The following is a 21409-nucleotide window of genomic DNA, read 5'->3' as shown; positions in this document are numbered from 1 at the left end:
TCTGTTTTAAAAGATATTTTCTTTTCACGGACCCCTTGCAACTACACCACGGACCACCAGGGGTTCGCGGACCCCCGGTTGAGAATCTATAGTATCGAGAATGTATGACTTTAGGAGGTTGATCATCACTAATCTGTCATAAATCTAAACTTTAGAGAGTAGTTTAATCTCCACTGGTTCGGCTGGGATCGCCTCTGCTAATCACACTCAGACCGGGGTGTGCCTCGGTAGGACGTGCCGTGTCAGCTGACTCGGTGACATCACGCAGGTATGAAAAGCAGCAGTCTGTAGGGTGGGAATGGCAGTTGAGACGGAGACACTCGCAGGACAACGCCTGCACCGCGGACACATCACCTCTCCTTATCTTATCATTCTCTTTTAATCTCGGTTTTGCCACCATGGCTTGGACGACGCGGTGGTTTCAGCTGTGTTTGTGTTTGTGCTGCGTGCTGACGTGCCTGGCGCAGAAAGGTAACGATTCCACCTTCTCATTTCAGCCATTGTTCCTTTGTTTTGTCTTCTGGACTGACTAAATACACAACTTTAAAAAAAAATAATAATAATAATTACGCACAGAATCTGCTCTGTTCATTTTATTTTATTTTTTTTAAAAATGTATTGTGTTGGTTTGCATTTATCAGATTTACACATAAAATGTTCTGGCCATTATGAACAAAAAAAAACATGACTCATCTAAAGTCAGGTAAACAGGTTAAAGTGCTCACACCTGAAGGGAAGTGTCTTTTATTTGAGTTTCAGATGCTGGCACGTCATTTGTTCCAACATGTAAACCGGTTGTACTTCTGCTTTCCACATCTATCATATCGTACAGATGAGAGAGGCTTCACTGGTGAGGAAACTAGTGATGGGGTGTGGGTCTACTCCCCGGCCAAAGAGGTCCTGAGCAGCAGTCTCACCACCGTCTTCCTGCCGATCGTCTACATCATCGTGTTTGCCGTGGGTCTGCCCGCCAACGCCTTGGCGATCTGGGTGTTCCTCTTCAGATCCAAGAAAAAGCACCCGTCTTCCATCTACATGGCCAACCTGGCCATGGCCGACCTGCTGTTTGTCATCTGGATCCCCCTAAAGATAGCGTACCACTTCAACGGCAACAACTGGATCTACGGAGATGGGCTGTGCAAAGTGCTGGTGGCGTTTTTCTACGCCAACATGTACTGCTCCATTGCCTTTATTGCGTGCATAAGCGTCCAGCGTTACTGGGCTGTGGTGCACCCGCTGTCCCAGGCGCAGAAGGACAGCTGCGTAGCCATATCCGTCTCCGTCGCGATCTGGGTGGTGGTCTGGCTCATCACCATCCCGCTCTACTTGTACGATCAAGAGGTGCATGTTGTGAACCTCGACATCCAGACATGTCACGACGTCACCAAGCCCAGTCAGAAGAAGATAGCCGCGGGCTACTTCCTCACAATGGGACTGCTGGGGTTCGTCGTCCCCACCGTAGTGTGCATCGTATCCTACGTCCTCATGCTGAAGGCTCTCCGGAACAGCATGGCCGATCCCAGCATCGCCAAGAAGCGGCGGAAGGCCGTGGTCCTGATTGTCACCGTCCTCGTCATGTTTCTGTTGTGCTTCACCCCCAGTAACGTCATGCTGCTGGTGCACTACATCCTCCTGTTGGGCGAGACCCATAACAACCAGTACGGGTTCTACATCACCACCCTGTGCTTGGCGAGTCTCAACAGCTGCATCGACCCTTTCATTTACTACTTCATCTCCGAGGACTTCAGGGAGCACGTGAAGAACACGTTCCTGTGCCGGAGCGAGAGGACGGTGGAGAGGATGAGGGTCTCCTTCAGCGCTCTGAAATACTCCAGGAAGAGCAACACGTATAAGTCAGAGTCCAGCAACACGCGGAGCACCGACTGTTAGCGCATCTTCAGTTTTTTAAGCTTATTATTATTAAACCTTGGTATCGAAGACGGAGCGATTTTAAGCTTTGATACGTGTTACGAAATGTAGTAGTGTTTACCTCCTGGAAGCGTTGAGCTTCTGCTAAATTCTATTTTTGTACATACACTTCTTTTTCATTTAAATGTACTTTTATTGATGCCGACTTCTTTATTTAAATGTTTTTCGGTCCATTTTTTGCGCGTGCTGCCATTTAAGTCTGGCAGCTTTTTATTGTGCCAGAGTGCTTTGAGACTGACCCTTGAATGAATATTAATTCATATTTATTACACGGATACCTTTATTTTGAAGGTTGCCATTAACACATAGGGCTTTCACCCCTTCACAATAATGCTCCTGTGTCTCTCTCACCAGCTATAGGCGTTTTTTGTGTAGGAGGGCTTTATGGAAATTTTACAAAAGTTCAGTGGAAGCTGTTCAACCAGTTTTTTAGTTGTTTTCTTTGTGAGGTTGCAGTCGGCACCACCGGCCTGTTAGCAAATACACTTTATTATTAACCACGGTATAGCTAGAGTTTGGCTTAGTGAACCAATCATTTTTTTTAACTGGTTCGGCCATCTGAGCATTTGGATCTTTATTGTAAAAGTAAATAAATAAAAAATAATAAATCATTTTTATGTCACCTTGGTTGGTTCAGATATTTTTTTTTCTTTTTTTCGTGTGTGTGTCGCAAAAAGGTCAGAATCTCTGTGTTTGGTGGCCAACATTTCCACGGCTGTATTGTGCAGCTACAAAGGTCAAGCTAGGCTCTTCCTTATTTTCACAACAACGCACATGTTTAGCTTTTTACTCTTGAGTCAGTTCTGCGTTGCTCTTCCAGTCTGTTGGAGGGGCCAACGTTCACTGACTTAAGCTGACCCCGTGTCGACGTGTAAATAACGGCAAAAATAGCTCGGCAAATAATGATTTCTGTTAGTTTCGGTGGATTCCAACCTGTTGAACGTGCAGTTTGTTCTTCTGATTTGAGGTTTAAAGAATTCACTAAGAAGACCACACCTCAGTAGGTACAAAGAAGTTTATTTTGACCAGGTTAGGGGGAGGGAAAGGTAGGGGATTGGATGAGAGGGGTAGAGGGTCAAGGGGATGGGATGAAGGGATGAAGGGGTTGAGGGGATGGGATGAAGGAAGACGTGGAAACCGGCGGTGGTCCTCTGATGTTCGGATGGAGGAACCCAGGGAGTGAGATTCAGGGTACAAAGAAGTTTATTTTGACCAGGTTAGGGGGAGGGAAAGGTAGGGGATTGGATAAGAGGGTTAGAGGGTCGTGGGGATGGGATGAAGGAATGAAGGTGTCGAGGGGATGGGATGAAGGAAGACGTGGAGACAGACGGTGGTCCTCTGATGTTCGGATGGAGGAACCCAGGGAGTGAGATACAGGGTACAAAGAAGTTTATTTTGACAAGGTTAGGGGGAGGGAAAGGTAGGGGATTGGATGAGAGGGGGAGAGGGTTGAGGGGATGGGATGAAGGGATGAAGGAAGACATGGAAACAGACAGTGGTCCTCTGATGTTTGGATGGAGAAACCTAGGGAGTGAGATTCAGGGTACAAAGAAGTTTATTTTGACCAGGTTAGGTGGAGGGAAATGTAGGGGATTGGATGAGAGGGGGAGAGGGTTGAGGGGATGGGATGAAGGGGTCGAGGGGATGGGATGAAGGAAGACGTAGAAACTGATGATGGTCCTCTGATGTTTGGAGAGGGGGTTGAGAACTGAGCCAAATGGTTAGAGAGGTTAGGGCGCGTGTAATTGGATGTTTGAGCCATGGATTTGTTCCTGAACCTAAGTTATATAACATTAGTTTTGAAGTACAAAATGAACTAGGTCGAAGGACTCGACCACGGCTTGTGCAGAAAGCAGCAGTGCAAATTAATTCAGTCACATATTTAACTGATCATGTTGCCTGATCTGTGGACATATGCAGACAGGAAGTGAGATCGAAACATATTAAAATAAGCAAACCGGTTGTGTGTTCACAGAAATGTTATTTCATCACATCAACAGAGCAGCGTCGCTCACACACTCCCTGAAACTGAATCCAGTTCTCGTGCATGGAACATTAACAGCCCTTTACCTTTTTAAAATCATTTTAACACCTCCTATTACGGCACGCTGTGCGAGGGCTGTAAATAAATATGATATTTCCAGCTTCTCTGATGTAATTTGGTCTGTCGGTTAAGGTTTGAGGATATCGTCACGGGTGTATTTAAAGCTGAAAGCTCAAGGAAGTAATCAGCTGATTTATTGATAATAAACATATATGCGTTTGGGCTTCAGGTCTGGATGATGTCTGTGTTCACATTCATCTGTTTCCATAAAAACTGAATGGATGCACAGAAAATGAATCATAAAAAGTAGATAAAAAGGAACTGAAATCAACTTTAGGAAACCCCCAAATGTTCCAACATTATCTTTAGGGAGGAAATGTGACGGCTGCTGCTTATAATTTACAGCAAGCCTTTGTTTATTGCTTCCACTGGTAAAAGGATTAAACAAATACCAATTCAATTCAACTTTATTTATACACGGATCAGCCACAACATTATGACCACTGACAGGAGAAGTGAATAACATTGACCATTGACCTCCGGCGGGAGGTAGTGCAGGCCATTAGACTTCTGAACTGCAAATAGTCTGTAGTCAGACTGAGGATGATGCAATATCAAGTGCAATAATCCAGTGCAGTATTCGTATTCTTATGCACCTCATTACTTTATTACTGTCTTTTATACTTTTTATTGTTTTGTTTTTAGACACTTTTATTTAAGTGCTTGTGCCTTAAGCGTTGCTGCCTGAGCCGCTGCACTGAAATTTAGTTCATGCGTCCATCTGTGGTGTGTGTTTTAAATAGAATAGAATAGAATAGAACAGAATGTCTTTATTGTCATTGTACAGGTACAACGAAATGAAAGTGACCTGAGGTCCCCCTTAGGTGCTGTACAAGTATTGGAATAAAAAATAAATACAGAGGTAAAGGAAAGGAAAAAAAAAACGAATAAAAAATATGTACAAAACTATAAACACTAACATGACATAACAACCCCATTCACACATAATATGAAGTCACTGTTATTGCACAGATGCATTGCACATTATGCAAAGTATTGCATGAATTATTGCACAATTCACATTTTTATTTCCTTAATGTTCGAGTTGTCACGTGTGATTATGGTTCCTTGGATAGAATGACAATAAAGATCTATTTATCTATCTATCTATCTATCTATCTATCTCCATTGCGGGACAAATAAAGGTTTTCTTAATTTCTTTATTCTTAATTAAATCATTTGTTGTCACCGAGTCAAATTGGTCTCCATGGACACCAGCGATGGGTGGGGGGCGAACTACATACCAGAGAGAGAGAGAGAGAGAGAGAGAGAGAGAGAGAGAGAGAGAGGTGGGCGTGTCCGAAATGACGCAAGGTGCGCAGGAGCTCCAGGTAGTCTCGGGGTGTGTCCTTCCTCGTTCGTCGTTGCGAGGCGTTTAAGAAGCTGCTGTGAGACGACGCCGTGAAGGACACGCAAAGCAAAGCAAAGCAAAGCAGGGAGAGTCTAAACCACACCGAGAATATGGAGTCAACGCGGTCACTGCTGCTGCTCCTGCTGTTTATCTGCTCCGTTTGTGCCACGGACACCCCGATCAGAGGTAAGACCGGAAGCTCTCAGGTGGGAGAGATCAATGAGAATTGATCCCAAGATTAATGAATACACCAACGTTATAAATATATAATATTTAAACAGTTTAAGCTGTGTTAAAATGATTTTAAGGGAATTCGAGCAGTTTTGAAATAAAAGTTTGTGTTTTAAAGCTGGCGTTGTGGTCAGTTTCAGTAAATACAGGAATGTCGGGAAATGTATGCCTGTCTATAACCTTCTAACATTTAAATATATATTTATTTAATTTGTACCGTAAACTCTTGAGGCTTTTAAGTTGTTTATGGAAGCGACTGAATTAGTTTAATTTAAAAAAATCTATTAATTATTTATTTAGAGTTTAAGATTGGAAAGGTTTAGAAAATTATTTTTAAAAAATACAAATTTTAGAGAATTGCTCGACGTTTCAAATAACAAACTATACTAAATTTAAAACAAAGTTTCCCCTTTTATAAACTAGAGTCGGAGAACTTCTCATATTTTTGTGTGACAACATACTTAAACAACTGAATAGTTTAACGTCCTCTCCACTGACTAACCAACTATTCGACCTCTGCCCTAATCTGTTTGTAATTTTGTAATATTTTTAGGTCGTGGCTTTGTTGCGACAAAGAACACTGAAAATGAAAATGTTGTGGATAGCGCGACGGCAGCGGCTCTGACGAGCAGCCTCACCACCGTCTTCTTCCCTATCGTCTACATCCTCGTGTTTGCGGTGGGGCTTCCTGCCAACGGCATGGCCGTCTGGGTGTTTCTGTTCAGGACCAAGAAGAAGCACCCCTCGTCCATCTACATGGCCAACCTGGCCCTGGCCGACCTCCTCTTCGTCATTTGGTTGCCTTTAAAGATTTCCTACCACGTGAACGGCAACAACTGGACCTACGGCGAGCCGCTCTGCAAGGTCCTCGTGAGCTTTTTCTACGGGAACATGTACTGCTCCATTCTGTTCATCACCTGCCTCAGCGTGCAGAGGTACTGGGTAGTGGCCCACCCTCTGTCTCAGCAGAGGAAGAACAACAAGTTGGCTATCGGCGTCTGCGTAGCCATCTGGGCTTTCATCTGGCTCACCACCACTCCTCTGTACCTGTACGACCAAACGGTCAAGCTCAAAGAACCCAACATAACCACCTGCCATGACGTGAACATCATAGAAGACATGAAAAACCCATTCCCCTCTGTCAAGCTCCCGTTCTCCTACTTCCTCTCCATGAGCACGGTCGCGTTCTTCATCCCTTGCGTGGTGATCGTCGTGGCCTACATCCTGCTACTCAGAGCTCTGGGGAACAGCATGGAGGACAGCACGGCGTCAAAGAACCGACACAAAGCCGTGGTGCTGATCGTCACCGTCCTGGTGACGTTCCTGGTCTGCTTCATCCCCAGTAACATCATGCTGCTGCTGCACTACTCTCTGCTCAAGGACGGAAGGGTGAACAACGGCTACGGGTTCTACACCTCCACGCTGTGCCTGGCCAGCCTCAACAGCTGCCTGGACCCGTTCATCTACTACTTCGTGTCCGAGGATTTCAGGAACCACGTGAAGAACACTCTGCTGTGCAGGAGCAGCCGGACCGTGGAGAGGATGAGAGTCTCCTTCAGCTCCATGAAATACTCCAAGAAGAGCAAGACGTACTTGTCGGACACCGGGACCACGCAGAGCAGCAACTGTTAGCAGGAGAGACTCTTATAGGATGTGATGTATAGATTACACGGCGTCGTACTGGTACTGCGAAGGCGACAGGTGTAAAGTTCAGTAGTCAGACTCAGGTAAACTCAAAAGCATCAGACGACGGAAAGATGAACTTAAAATGTGAAGATGGCCGCGCTGGGAAGAGAGATCATGTATATAACTGAGGTTTCAACAAGATGTGAAACGTTTTATCTGTTATTTTATTTTATATATGAATGTATATATATATGTGACTGATTTGAAGCGATATGCGCTCGCAGGAAAATGCCGTGAATGTGTGTTTTTAGTTAATATTTGGTTTTTATTTCCGCTCGGCACATTCCTGCAGTTGGCAAGTTTTATCTTGTCAGTTTAAACCTCTCAAACCTCTCGTGCCAAAGAATGTTGTGAATTTTTGGAAGAGGAAGAGAGAGAGAGAGAGGTGGCGTTGTTACATAGTTACATAGTTTCCTAAATAAATCATTTATAAAACAGGATTACGTTTCTGTGAAACTTATTTTGGAGCGTTGCGTAACCGGTTCAATGACGAGTGAAACGCTGGTCACGGCGAAGGATCCTGGTTAGGAATTCCTGGAATGTGTTGTGATGAAATTCTGTGTCACAGAGTGTACGAGCCTGTTTTTTATACATTTTTTTGCATTGTTTTATTAAAACAACAGTGTTTATGTTTGACCTGATGGCACAGTCACGGTGATTTATGAGAGGAAACTCGAGAGAAGTGGGTTAAAGCATGTGACGGGCAGGGTGAGGCCTGTTTTTGACAGTGATGACGAGTCCATCGATGTGTTTTACGTTTATTTATTCCTCTTTTCCCTTCATGCTTCGTTTTCTTTGTCTGATTTTTAGGAGGGGTTGTATTTTCACCATATAGTCGACTAAAAAGGGGGTTAGGAAGTTAACCCCCGTGGTGTTTTATCTCCTAGATAAGAGATAAGAAGTAGGTGACCTGCTTTGTTTCGAGGAAATAACCCCACCCAGTGACTTTCCACCACCACCACCAACCCCTCCCCCTCCCTCCCTCTCTTCCCCAGGTACTCACTCAAACACGCACATTGTGACCGCTTCCTGTTTAATGACTGGTCGTAGCAGAGAGCGCCGGGCAGGTTTTTAAAGGAGGGAGGTAAATGATTGTTGTGGAGTGTCGTCTTACCTTTTGTCAGCACTCTGAGCAGAAATACCTTCTTTTCACATGCTGGCCCGAGAGCCACTCCCAGGCCGTGTTACATTTACACAGCTCCTCTCCGCCGTGAGCGGCTGGGACGCTGTGAACGGGACAAAAAGAAAAAAGAAATGATATAGACCTAAGGTGGAGAATGTAACTTACAGCTGGTTATTTAATCGTTTCGATGGGAACTCACGCAGGGAGTGACGGTTTCTGACCTTTAAAGACGGGACGGTCACAAACAACCCACTTAATTTAATATTTTGAATGAAATATAAATAGTCACATGCTGTCAGGTTGTGTTACCTTTACACGGAGAGAGCTCAGGTGACGGGTTACAGGTAGTAGCTCTGCAGTTAGAGACGAGAGTCGTATTAAACATGCACGTGCACGTTCTGAGGAAACAACCAGTAGACAGGAATGCAGAATGAACTGTGAAGTAATGTGCATGGCCGATGAGGGGATGACTGATCAGGCGTAGCATTATGACCACCTTCCTAATATCGTGCAGGTCCTCCTTGTTGCCTCCAAAACAGTCGTGACTCATCAGAGAATGGACATGGGCCTTCTGAGGGTGTCCTGTGGTGTCTGTCAACAAGAATGTTGTTAGTGGGGGGAGGGGCCTCTGTGGATCATCCCACAGATACTTGATCAGTTTGGGATCTAGTGAATTTGGAGGCCAGGTCAACACCTTGTGCTGTTCTTCATGTTTTTTTGTTTTTTTTTTAGTCGTGCCAGGCTAATGTTGCGTTGTCACAAGATGTGGCTTACTTGTCCTGCCAGTGGTTTTAATGTTGCGGCTGATCTGTGTATGCAAATACTGTCATGGTAAGGGGTGTATTTGAGTGCACTCATACATACGCTCTATATTCATCGTGCTCTCAGCCACAAGCCGTATACTCAGTTGCTTTTCAGTAGATAATCTTTTTTGTTTTTGTTTGTTTTAAATGCAGTTTAAAGAAAAGTTTCTGCAAGCTGCTGTTGCACTAACATGCCGAGAACATGCGGCGGTTTGTGTTGCATATGAATTTCAGCATTCACGTTATCTTCTTCCTCTGGGTTAACTGCGAAAAAAAGCCGTCGTACGGTCTTCCTTCCTGCACAAAAGGGATAGAGTTCTTTGATAAGGCGCGCTGAGTGCACCTCTGACAACAAACACTCCCAGACGCGAGTACAAAGTCGGCTTCGTATCCCATAATGTAGAGTAATCTCGACAAAGACCTGCAAACAGCCAGAAGGGCCCGAGGGCAGTTTCTCAAATAAGCATGAACTGTCGCAACAGCCAATTCCCTTGTAGGGCAGAAACACGCTAAACCAGTTCTGACTGCAACACGCCGGGTGAATAACAACAAACGGAGCAGAGTCACAAAGCGTTCTTTGATACTATGATTCATTGCAGTTCCTGTGTTTTCATGTGCACTGAGAAAGGTGTGTGTGTCTTTTTCCACGAAGGTTTAGTTTTATTTATAGGCTATACTGGACTCTTCTTTTTTGTGTGTGTGTGTGTTTGGAGGAAGAGGGACACCTGCTGGTTCATTTGTTGAAGTTTATTCAATGTCATCCTGAAAAAATAATGTGGTCAGAGCAACAGAATTTAATTTACTGACCCACATGATTTTATTAATTAACTGTTATAGAAAGGGTTGCGTTGCATGTTTCCGTCGCGCAACACTGACGGTTTCTTCTGGTGCTTCCGGGGTAATTGTAGGACTGACACGTGCCCATCACTTCTGCACACGTCAGAGAATCAGCTCTTTATACCTTTACTTGCAATTTATACATGAATATAAATGTGTGTGTAGTTTTAGTTTTTTTTTTTTTATTGTGTTCGGTGGAAGAATGATGTGTGTTGGTTCATTTGTTTGATTAACATGCGTGTAAAAATGTAAATCACCTTTATTTGCCATAAATTGAGGCAGACATACAAGGAATCTGTTCTCTGACTTTAGGTTCAGGTGTTAGCTCTTGAGGTAGAGGGGATTCAAACCAGCGACCTTACGTCCCAAATCAGCATCTCTAACCACTGACCCACAGCTTACATTTTAGATTTTACTTAGATAAGACATTTCTGCCTCAATGCAACCACATAATATTATTTACTTGTTGTAAAAAGTAAAATTAGTAGCTTGCAGAAAATAAAACTTCTACGTATAATACTTTTGTATTTTTACAGTTAAATACTTTGCATTAAGAGGATATGCTTTCGTGTGGCGTTGCATGTTTCCGTCATGCAACATTGACGGTTTCTTCTGGTGCACGTGTAAGTTGCAAGACTGACGCATGCTTACAACACTCAACTCTCTGTAACTTTATTTGCAATTTATACATGAATATAAATGTGTTTGTCGTCTCAGTGTGTTCTGTGGAAGAATGACGTGAGCTGGTTCATTTGTTTGATTTGCTGAAGTTTAATTAACATTATTTGTGTAAATAGTGTAAGCCAGCTTTATTTGCCATGCATTGAGGCAGACATACAAGGAATGTGTTCTATGACTTTAGGTTCAGGTGTTTGCTCAGCCATGGAGGAACCAGCAACCTTACATCCCAAATCAGCATCTCTAACCACAGGGCCACAGCTTACATTTTAGATTGTACTTAAATAAGACATTTCTGCCTCAATGCAACCACATAATGTTATTATTTTCATAGTAAAATTAGTAGGATTTTTTTTGCTTCTTGCAGAAAATAATACTTCTATATATAATACTTTTGTATTTTTACAGTTAAATACTTTGCATTAGCACACGTGGAGGGTTGCGTTGCATGTTTCCGTCATGCAACATTGATGGTTTCTTCTTGTGCTCGTGTAAGTTGCAAGACTTCTAGGGCAATCGCAAGACTGACACATGCTCTTAACTCCTGCACCCCTCCAACGCTCAACTCTAGCGAACTTTAATTGCAATTTATACATGAATATAAATGTGTTTGCAGTCTCAGTTTTTTAATTTAAGAGCTTCCTGCTCTTTTTTTGTGTGTGTTCGGTGGAAGAATGACGTGAGCTGGTTCATTTGTTTGATTTGTTGAAGTTTAACATTATATGTGTAAATAATGTAAATCAGCTTTATTTGCCATGCATTGAGGCAGACATACAACGAATCTGTTCTCTGACTTTAAGTTCAGGTGTTTGCTCAGCCATGGAGGTAGAGGGGATTCAAACCAGCGACCTTACGTCCCAAATGTGCATCTCTAACCACAGGGCTACAGCTTACATTTTATATTTTACTTAAATAAGACATTTCTGCCTCAATGCAACCACATAATATTATTTACTTGTTGTAAAAAGTAAAATTAGTAGGAAAATCTTTTGCTTCTTGCAGAAAATAAAACTTCTACGTATAATACTTTTGTATTTTTACAGTTAAATACTTTGCATTAAGAAGATATGCTTTCGTGTGGCGTTTAATTCGTAGCACACATGGAGGGTTGCGTTGCATGTTTCCGTCATGCAACACTGACGGTTTCTTCTGGTGCACATGTAAGTTGCAAGACTGATGCATGCTCTCAACTTCTGCACCCTTACAACACTCAACTCTCTGTAACTTCACTTGCAATTTCCATTTCCCAGACGTGGAGATAATTATTTATTTTTTTGTCCTGGGAGAAGAAATGACGTGTGCTGGCTCTTTTTTTGTGGCCATTTATGGGCCGTGTGTATACAAGCATTTAACATGCTCCTCAGAAATGCATATTTGAAGCGTAGGGTCACTGGTTTGAATCCCCTCTACCTCCATGACTAACTACTGGGCCGCAGCTTAAATTTATAAAAAATGAGAAATCATTCTGCAAAAATAAAGATTCACTGATTTGTTTTTGTGGTAAAACAAATAACTGATCCATCACAGTTATTTCAGAGAATAAAACCTGCAGCCGTATTTGAAGACAGTTGAAGATTTTGCATTCTCTTTTGTTTTGTTTTTTTTGGAGGATGCGGGCTTTAATTAAGAACTCCTCCAGCGACACCATCTCTGTCTCAGAGAGGGGGCCGATGGATTAGTATTGCGCCCACGCATCATACTGGGATGCAGCTAAAAGACGCTATTCATGCGTGCGGAGCGGGAGGGTGCACGTACGTGCTAACGTGCGTGTAATCGTCCCGACAGATCACACCATCCACCGTCAGCGGAGGCCCAGAAAGAGCCGCTTTGTTCGGGACGGCAGAACAAATGTCGAGTGAGTGGTTTGGTTTTTAGGCTTTTATTTTATTTTACACCTGACCTGAGAATGCCACGGAGACGAACAGCAATGCGGCAATACATTAAATGGAAGGCCTCTGTGAATAAGAGATAAATATGCATTATGCAAGAGTACAGGAGAATCTATACCATCGTTGTACACAAAAACACTGTCTACAACAACTTACCAGACAGTAAAAACACAGGTTAGACTCATTATCAGATCCTAAACTGCGATGTTAGAGATACCACAAAAGTTATAATATCACAGAGACAGGAAAGGCTGGGGGGTGGAAAAGAGAGAAGCCGGACAGCAGAAGAGCAGAGAGAAGAAACAAGCATGTTGGAATGAGAGCAGGTACAAAAGAGGCAGTTTGAGTAAAAGCGAAGGAGTCAATAATGGATGAATTCAAGCTCTTTAGTCTTTTCTCCCTTTCATCTCCTCTGGCTCTCCGGCGGCAGCGTGGCTGGACGGATTTGGCACGGTGTGCGTGCCCCCCAGCCAGTCCCAGTGAGAGAAGAAAGGGGCAAAGTTGGTGCCCGGTCGCTGGTGGTGAGCGTCGTGCTTGGGTGCGCCGCCCCAGAGGCCAAAGGGCACCAGATTGTGCACGGCCCAGGGGAAGTCGTAGCCGCAGTGGTCCTCGGTGGAGACGTAGACGTTGAAGACCATGAAGCCCCACGTCGTGAGGCAGTGGCACTGCAGCAGGATGGGGTCCACCGTGGCCCAGAATCCCACGCTGAACAACTCCCAGCCGGACAGGTACTGCGTGACCAGGCTGAACGGCTGGTTGTACTGGTGGTGCACGGCGTGGAAGGTGCGGTACAGCCAGGGGACCCGGTGGTGCAGTAGGTGCCACAGGTAATACTGGAAGTCAAAGACCACCATGCAGCCCAGGATGCCCAGAAAGAAGCTCCAGAGAGTAGGCGCTTCCCTGGGCAGAGGGGTCGGCGGCCTCCACAGCCACTGGGCGACTGCGGCGGGGAAGATGTAAAGCAGGTGGTTGTAGACGGTGACGCTCAGCGTGATCCAGATGTTGGGCCAGGTGACGGGTCTGTCGGGGTGCAGCCTGTAGCGGTTGATGCAGGGCCAGGTGGGGGCGAGCAGGTCCAGCGCGGTGTAGAGGCCGACCAGGAAGAAGTAGGTGGTGACCGAGAGGACCACGGGGAAGAGAGGGCTCCTCAGGAAGTCGTGGTGGTTCTGGTGGAGGTAGTCCCAAACAGGCTGCAGGACCAAGTCGTGGGACTGGCCCCCGGTCACGTTGTCTACATGCGACATCCAGGACAAAGCCTCAGTTCTGAGTAACCCGCCTGTGCTCATCACTAACGCTGCGTTTCGTTCAAAGAGGGTTTGCCCAAGGGGATTACTCCCTAACAAGCCGCGGATAAAGAGGCTCTAAATGAATGGAAAGATCCAATCAGCGTCCGCGTACGGTTGAAGCAGCAGCAAATTGTCCGGTGATGTTGTGCCAAATTGGACTGGTGGACTGTCTTAGCCTCTTATGTATGTTCAAGCCCCACCTCCGCCGCCCACCCACCCTTCTGCATTTAAAAGAAGGCGCTCTGTGAAGGCCCTTTTTCATGAGGCACAAGGACCGCAGCCAGGACTCAGGAGCCCGGGCCACAACAGCTCTCATTTTTGACCCAAATCATGGAGCGAGAGCTTCCGCTGTCTGCAGAATCTGACTTTGACGCGGAAAAACAAGGGGAGGCGTCTTTTAGCTGCAAACAAAATAAAACTTTAATATAACGCATTGTGTTATATTTTCATTGCTGCGTGTTAATAACAGACAATTAACCAGTTAGTGCCTCGGTTTCTCTCGCTCTTACATCCTTGGACACACAAACACCCAGAAACACACACACTGAGCCCGACAGAGTAATTAATCACTGAAGACTTGTCAAATGAGACATGCTTTCAAAAGCACTTCCTGTCTGATGCTGGATTGCGGTCGGCTCAGTTTGACCTTATTGACAGAAAGAAAGAAAGAAAAAAGATCTCATTGTATGAAAACCAAACCAGGGCAGCCACAGCTCTAGTTTCTATGGTGTGACACAATTATTCGGACAGCTGATATTTTTAATAAATATCACGTGGTACCATGTGCTTCACGGTCGTTTTGGCCACTCTAGGCTGTCACTGTACGTTTCGTACACTAGTCCTAAATTAGACATTTTCTTCTTGAGTTGCATTAACGCAGATTGTTACCTCTACTCTGCACGTCAGCTCAGGATGTTATCAGGTGACGTATCATTCATGTTTTTCGTGCAATGGCAATAATGCAAAAGATATGAACTTTTAGGCTCAAATGTTCACTATAAAAGATCTCAACAGAGGGATTTTTAGCAACTCTTTGAATCTTGAATCTTGAATTTACTCTCTGCATTTCTCAAATATTTTATCCTTAACATGCAGCAAAGGTACATGAGTTAAATCTTAGTTCTGAGTTAAATATTCACTGTTCATTTTTGGTCAAGGCTCAGTGGCGTGGTGGTTAGCGTTGATGCCTCACAGCAAGAAAGCAAGAAGGTTCTGGGTTCCAATCCATCTGGGGCCTTTCTGTGTGGAGTTTCTCTCCAGGTTCTCCAGCTTCCTCCCACCGTCCAAAGACATGCTCATTAGGTTCATTGGTGATTCTAAATTGGCTGTAGGTGTGAGTGTGAATGCTGATAGACTGGAGACCTGTCCAGGATGTACCCTGCAGCTTGAAGTGCACAGCATTCTCACACTTTCCTATATCAGCCAGGAGAGGGCAGCAAGAATCAAGTCTTCACCACAGACCACGGAACAGAAGATGAATGAAGGGGGAAAATCTCACAGAAGAACATATGCATCAGATTCAAGAACACTATGATATTGACATTGCATGTGCTGTTCATCTCATAAAAAGCCTGTGTCATCCCAGAGCTCGGTGACTCATCGACAGCACACAACGAGGATGTGCTCATTGACTCTCTTACAACAACATCCTCAGACTTAATGTTTCCTGTGGGCCCTTGATGTTAAGTCAAACCTAAACGCAAGCCAGCAGTAAAGTCCTCACATAGCTTAAGGCAGAAGATCTGGCCACAGACTGACAAGCTCATCAGATCCAAAAGTGTTTCAAGGTTTATAGCAGGGTTGTTGGCGCGCTGTCACACGTGATGAGAAGTTCCTTCAGTGTCACAACGATCGACTAGGTCTGACTGGATGCAGACATCACGAACCTTTTTTGGATCCGCGTTACGACTTGCCTGCAGAGGTGTGAGTAAAATAAGTGAAAAGTGGAGTTAGCGCACGACTAATGTGCCCTCCTAGGTGTCTGAGGACATGATGACAAGGTGTGAGACGGCTCCATTCACTTCACACGGGGAGATGATACTCTAAGCTCCACATCCACAACTCTCCTCCAGGAAAGACTGGTTAGGGCTGCAGAACATATGGTGTTTGTGGACTGGAAAATAATTAGTGCAAAGCCATCCTTATTTTTGAAGGTAAAAAGTTTGTTTGGATCAAGATTTCCTATTCAAAACTACTTTACAGTGTAGTTTTAAGTTGATCATGTTAACATTTTTGCCTTTAATGGTTACTGCATTATTGAAAACGTAATGTGACACAAATATTTTGGAAAAGTCAAAAACATACTTAAAGCTACAGCGCAGAACATTTGTCTCCCCCTTGTGGCATTAAAGGTAATTACACCACCAATGCGTGTGATGTACGTCTATAGTTCAGGTCTTTATCCAACAAAAATGGTTTATCTGGTTCATCTGGAGCAACAAAAACCTTTCTGGGATGCTGCACATTGTTCCTGGTCGCCCAAAAAAGGTGAATTCATGGAACCTTAGTTACATTTGTGACTCTAGTTTCTCTGAGATATGCTCCACCATAGCCCTAGCTGTTGTAGCCCACTGTCTCCCTTTACGGTTCTTGCAAGCAATCTTTGCTGGTTGACATAACTGGAATGCAACCACAGAAAACGGATGTAAAACTGTGGTATACTGCAAAATACAATGAGATTTAACTGTCGAAGATAAATTTAATCAACATTGTGTGGAATTGACAAGCGCTTGAATGTGCCAGACTTTCATTTCTGTTTTATTTTTCTTGATTTATTCAACTTTCAACATATAAAGAGAAAATGGAAATGCTATGAGCCTTAATATTGATGCCTTTTAGACTGAACTGCCATTTCAACACCAAATATCTTAACAATATTTGAGATAAAGGCTGAGACACAGCAGTGTGAGGACAGGCTATATCTTCCTGCGTCTTCTTCTTTTGGTGTGTATTCACATCCCTGTGTAAAGGCTGCTCGAGGCTGTGTGACAGTATGTGTTATGTATATATGTGAGGTACGAAAGGAAACAGCATCATGTCAGGGCCCATCAACAGGTGCAGGTTTACATCAGCATCAGCGACAAGAGTGGAAGACAGAGCGTCCAGTCGGCCTGGTGCTGAGTTGATGTGAGACATGTCAGCGGTTTTATTCACAGGTCAAGGCCATACGTCAGCGAGGACAAAGAAAAGCAAGTTTACAGAGACAATGCGATATCTGTGAAAATGGACTTAGGTGCAGTGAGCTAACGTCAGCCTGCACGCTCACAGAGACAGTGTTGATTTAGTGAAGTTCATCAGGTATAGTATTTATCACATTCCCCTGTGTCATTATGCTAAGTAGTGTTAAAGATTAGATTTGCAGGTATTCTGTTGAATAGATATATAGCTGGTGGGACTTTGCACACAAAACTGTAAATGTGGACATAACGGTGGTTCTCTCAAATTTATTGAAGATACGATGCGATACGATGAGACACGATGCAAAACGATGCGATGCGATGCGATGAGATATGAGATATGAGATATGACATACGATGCAAAACGATACGATGCGATAAGATGCCAAACGGTACAATACGATATGATACGTTACGATACGATGCAAAACAATGAGATGAGATGAGATATGAGATATGGTGCAAAACGATAAGGATACGATATGATGAGATAAGATGCGAAGCAGTACGATAAGAAAAAAATGAGATATGATACAATGCGATGAGATAAGATGCGAAACGATAAGATACGATACGATGCAAAATGATGAGATGAGATACAATGAGATACGATAGGATACGACGAGACACGATGTGATGCGATGAGATGAGATATGAGATACGATGCAAAACGGTAAGATACGATATGATGAGATGAGATACGATACGATACGATGCAAAACGTGCAAAATGAGATGAGATATGAGATACGGTGCAAAACGATAAGGATACGATATGACGAGATAAGATGCAAAACGGTACGATAAGATGAGATACGATACGATGAGATACAATGTAAAATGATAAGATACGATATGATGAGATGAGATACGATACGATACGATACGATGCAAAACATGCAAAATGAGATGAAATACTATGAGATGAAATATGAGATACGATGCAAAACGATAAGGATACGATATGACGAGATAAGATGCAAAACGGTACGATAAGATGAGATGAGATGCGAAACGATAAGATACGATACGATGCAAAACGATGAGATGAGATACGATGAGATGAGATATGAGATACAATGCAAAACAATAAGATACGATATGACAAGATGAGATACGATACAATGCAAAACAATGAGATGAAATACGATGAGATGAGATATGAGATATGAGGCAAAACCATAAGGACACGATATGACGAGATAAGATGCGAAACGATAAACGATAAGATACGATACGATGCAAAACAATGAGATGAGATACGTTGAGATACAACAAGGATATGATATGACGAGATAAGATGAGATAAGTTGAGATATGATACGATGAGATAAGATGCAAAATGATGAGATACGATAGATGCAAATGGTTAGATGAGATACAATGAGATACGTTGAGATACGTCAAGACGCGATGTGATGTGATGCAATGACATGAGATATGAGATACGATGCAAAATGATAAGATACGATATGACGAGATGAGATACGGCACGGTACAATGCAAAACCCATGCGAAACAATACGAGAAGATATGACATGAGAAGATTAGATAAGATGAGATTTTATGAGATGAGATGAGATGAGATAAGATGCGAAACCATACGATACGATATGATACAATACCATAAGAAAAGATTATGTGAATAAAATTGATATTTGTGTTTAATTGAACTTCCTTCTGTGTTTTGCAGCAGGACAACTGAACGGAAGCATCCCCTCCGTTGTCTTTGCAGTGACCTTAAAGACGCTGCAGACGACCTGAGGCTGCAGGAGTGGACGTAAAATGAAACATCACCTGTCAGGCAGGTAGGAGACAAACCTTTTAGCTCGTCGAGGACCACAGGCAGAGCTCTAACCCCTTTGTTTAAACTCATATTTGATGAATTATGGTGGCGAGCGTCGTTGTCATTGAGGCACTACTTCCTCTGAGTGCGTTCATCCGTATAAGTCGCTGCTGCTGAGATCTGGATGGTGCAACTGTTTACGTATAGACTTGAGATCGATGAGAAGTGTTGATAAGAGTCAGTTCACTCTGCCAATTTCAAACCATTTCATCACTTGCTGCGGTGTCAGTTTGTGTTTGTGGTTTCACAGGTCACTTCCTTCACAACATTTACAATCAGCAGCAGTGAGTGAAACTCTTTCATCACCTTAACAAATGGAAAGTTATTTTCTTGGTGGCAGTGGAAGAAAAGTTGCAGGCGCACCTGACAACTAGCGTCCCCCGGGTGTCGTCTTTGGGGGCTGAGGGGCTGAATGGAGTGTTATTGTCCTCTGTCAGTTATGACACGGTGACAGAGGAGGGGGCGATGGCGTTTGAAAGGGGCCGTCGGACGCAAAAAAATGACAAAGGATGAAAGCTGCGGCGGCTAAAAATAAACCCCAACAATGAGAACATGACAGTTTTGATTCACAAGGTGAAAGTGAGAGAACAGCAACGCACAAAGCAGCAGAGGCACTCAGCACTGGATTTCCTTTGAACAAAATAAATGAGATTGGCCCTTGGAGGCAAAAAACGCCATGATACTGTATACTTAGAACGAGATGGTCAAATACATCTAATTTTGAAGAAATGTAAGGAAATCAAACCACGTTTAAGTGCTTTAAAGGCAACACCAGTATTTTAGATTATAGCAGCGACCCTGTAAACATCAGTCATTTCAGTCAAATTAACGACATATTAAATGACGGGGAGGAGCTACAACCTGGCGTGATGTTGCTGAGCTAAGATAATCAGACGTGGAAGAAGTATGAACTGAAAGTCCTTCATGCCAAAATGTCGAGGCGCACAAGTGCTACCAGCAAAAATTCTCCTCAAGTATTGAAGGTAAAGTATTCGCTGTGAAGGTTAAAGGGGCTTGGATGGTGGATTCTCATTAGCATGACAGTAGCGTGTTAATGTTGTAGCAGCCATTTGACTGGATGCACTCATTTCTAAGAGCTGGTCGTGTGCAAGGACGTGTAGCGTCAAACGAATGCATCGTAGTAAAAACTATAATATTAAAAAGTGAAATGAAGCTTGGAAGGTTCTTTGTAAATTAATACTTATTCTTATTTATAACCTTACTATTCTTACTTTTATTCCTAGCCTTGTTCTTATTTTTGCTTTAATTCTCTTCTTATTTTTTTATACTTAATCTTAATCTTACTTTTCTTCTTCTTCTTCTTTTACGACTTCTCCTTCTTCTGCAATCCCGCTCTTCTTCTTCTTCTTGTTCTTCTCTTCTTTCTCACTGTTCTTTTTCTTCTTCTTCTCCTTCCCACTCTTCTTCTTCTTTGCCCCACTCTTCCTTTTCTTCTTCTTCTTCTCCGCCTCACGCTTCCTTTTCTTCTTCCTCTTTTTCTTCTTCTCTGTCTTACTCTTCTTCTTCTCAGTCCCACTCTTCTTCTTTTTCTTCATCCCACTCTTCTTCTTCTTCTCCGTCCCACGCTTCTTCTTCTTCTTCTTCTTCTTCTTCGTCCCATGCTTCCTTTTCTTCTTTTTCTTTTTCTTCTTTTTCTTCTTCTTCTGGAGGACGCTCTACAAACAACCTCTAAAGAAGAAAACTGGAGACCGAATCCTCCATGGAGCCATTGCCTCAAACTCTTTTATCTCGATCATCAATCCCTCTGTGTCCAACCAGTGCCCTTTCTGTGGTTTAAGGGAAACCACGTTTCATATTTTTAATAAATGTCAAAGGCTCACAGCGTTTTTTTATTCTTTTAACGGAGGTTTTTGAGTTTTTTAATGTAGTTTTTATCGCCACTCTATTTGTTTATGGAGCAAGCCACAGAAAACAAGATAAGAAAATGTGGCAACTTTTAAACTTCATCATTGGAGAAGCGAAAATGGCCATTTACATATCTAGAAAAAATAAAATAGAAGGCCTGTCGAACAGCGATGCAGCCTCAGTGTGGCGCTGTAACCTGCACTGCAGACTGAGGCTGGAATTGAACTTTTATAGATCGATGAAAGACCTCAAAAGCTTCCGAGAAGTGTGGTGTCACAGAAATATCTTGTGTACTTGTTCCGATGACAAATTATTTTTTGGAAATATGCTAAGTGCTTTTTCTTTGATTTGATTTACTTTGTTTTGTTTGTTGTTTATTTATTTATTTATTTATTTTTCATACATATTCTTTATGTACACATTAATATAAATAAGAAACATCTCAGTTTGTGAAAATTTTGTCAAACATTTGAATAACTTGTGGTTGTAAAAATCAAAATCAAATCTTCTTCTTCTCCATCCCACTCTTCCTTTCTTTTTCTTCTACTTTTAGAAAGTACGAGCAGTCATTTTTTGTCATTTTCAACCACTGCGTGTGTCACCAC

General features: G+C 43.1%; 3 protein-coding genes across 3 annotated transcripts; 2 read left to right on the top strand and 1 right to left on the bottom strand.

Moving 5' to 3' along the window:
• Window positions 1–292: 292 nt before the first annotated feature.
• Window positions 293–2553, top strand: f2rl1.1 (coagulation factor II (thrombin) receptor-like 1, tandem duplicate 1). Its single transcript, XM_084572105.1, has 2 exons — window positions 293–471; window positions 833–2553. The coding sequence occupies exons 1-2, from the start codon at window positions 399–401 to the stop codon at window positions 1888–1890; spliced, it is 1131 nt and encodes a 376-aa protein (XP_084428231.1). The 5' UTR covers window positions 293–398; the 3' UTR covers window positions 1891–2553.
• A 2856-nt stretch (window positions 2554–5409) lies between these two features.
• On the top strand, window positions 5410–10705 carry f2rl1.2 (coagulation factor II (thrombin) receptor-like 1, tandem duplicate 2). Its single transcript, XM_084572104.1, has 2 exons — window positions 5410–5570; window positions 6169–10705. Exons 1-2 carry the CDS (start codon window positions 5495–5497, stop codon window positions 7245–7247), a joined length of 1155 nt encoding a protein of 384 aa, XP_084428230.1. The 5' UTR covers window positions 5410–5494; the 3' UTR covers window positions 7248–10705.
• Window positions 10706–12910: 2205 nt separating this feature from the next.
• Window positions 12911–13993, bottom strand: ch25hl2 (cholesterol 25-hydroxylase like 2). Its single transcript, XM_084572660.1, has one exon. It carries the CDS (start codon window positions 13915–13917, stop codon window positions 13018–13020), a length of 900 nt encoding a protein of 299 aa, XP_084428786.1. The 5' UTR covers window positions 13918–13993; the 3' UTR covers window positions 12911–13017.
• Between the last annotated feature and the right edge of the window lie 7416 nt (window positions 13994–21409).

Source organism: Chelon labrosus, assembly GCF_963514085.1.
Source record: "Chelon labrosus genome assembly, chromosome: 22".
Lineage (NCBI taxonomy): Eukaryota > Metazoa > Chordata > Actinopteri > Mugiliformes > Mugilidae > Chelon > Chelon labrosus.
This window is presented reverse-complemented; position numbering and strand designations above follow the sequence as displayed.

What these genes read in the sequence shown, in the direction of transcription:
- f2rl1.1 (XM_084572105.1), top strand. Translation starts at nt 399, where the DNA reads ATGGCTTGGACGACGCGGTGGTTTCAGCTGTGTTTGTGTTTGTGCTGC. An exon ending in GACGTGCCTGGCGCAGAAAG is followed by an intron (nt 472 to 832) that starts GTAACGATTCCA and finishes CATATCGTACAG; the next exon opens with ATGAGAGAGGCTTCACTGGT.
- f2rl1.2 (XM_084572104.1), top strand. Translation starts at nt 5,495, where the DNA reads ATGGAGTCAACGCGGTCACTGCTGCTGCTCCTGCTGTTTATCTGCTCC. An exon ending in CACGGACACCCCGATCAGAG is followed by an intron (nt 5,571 to 6,168) that starts GTAAGACCGGAA and finishes TAATATTTTTAG; the next exon opens with GTCGTGGCTTTGTTGCGACA.
- ch25hl2 (XM_084572660.1), bottom strand. Translation starts at nt 13,917, where the DNA reads ATGAGCACAGGCGGGTTACTCAGAACTGAGGCTTTGTCCTGGATGTCG.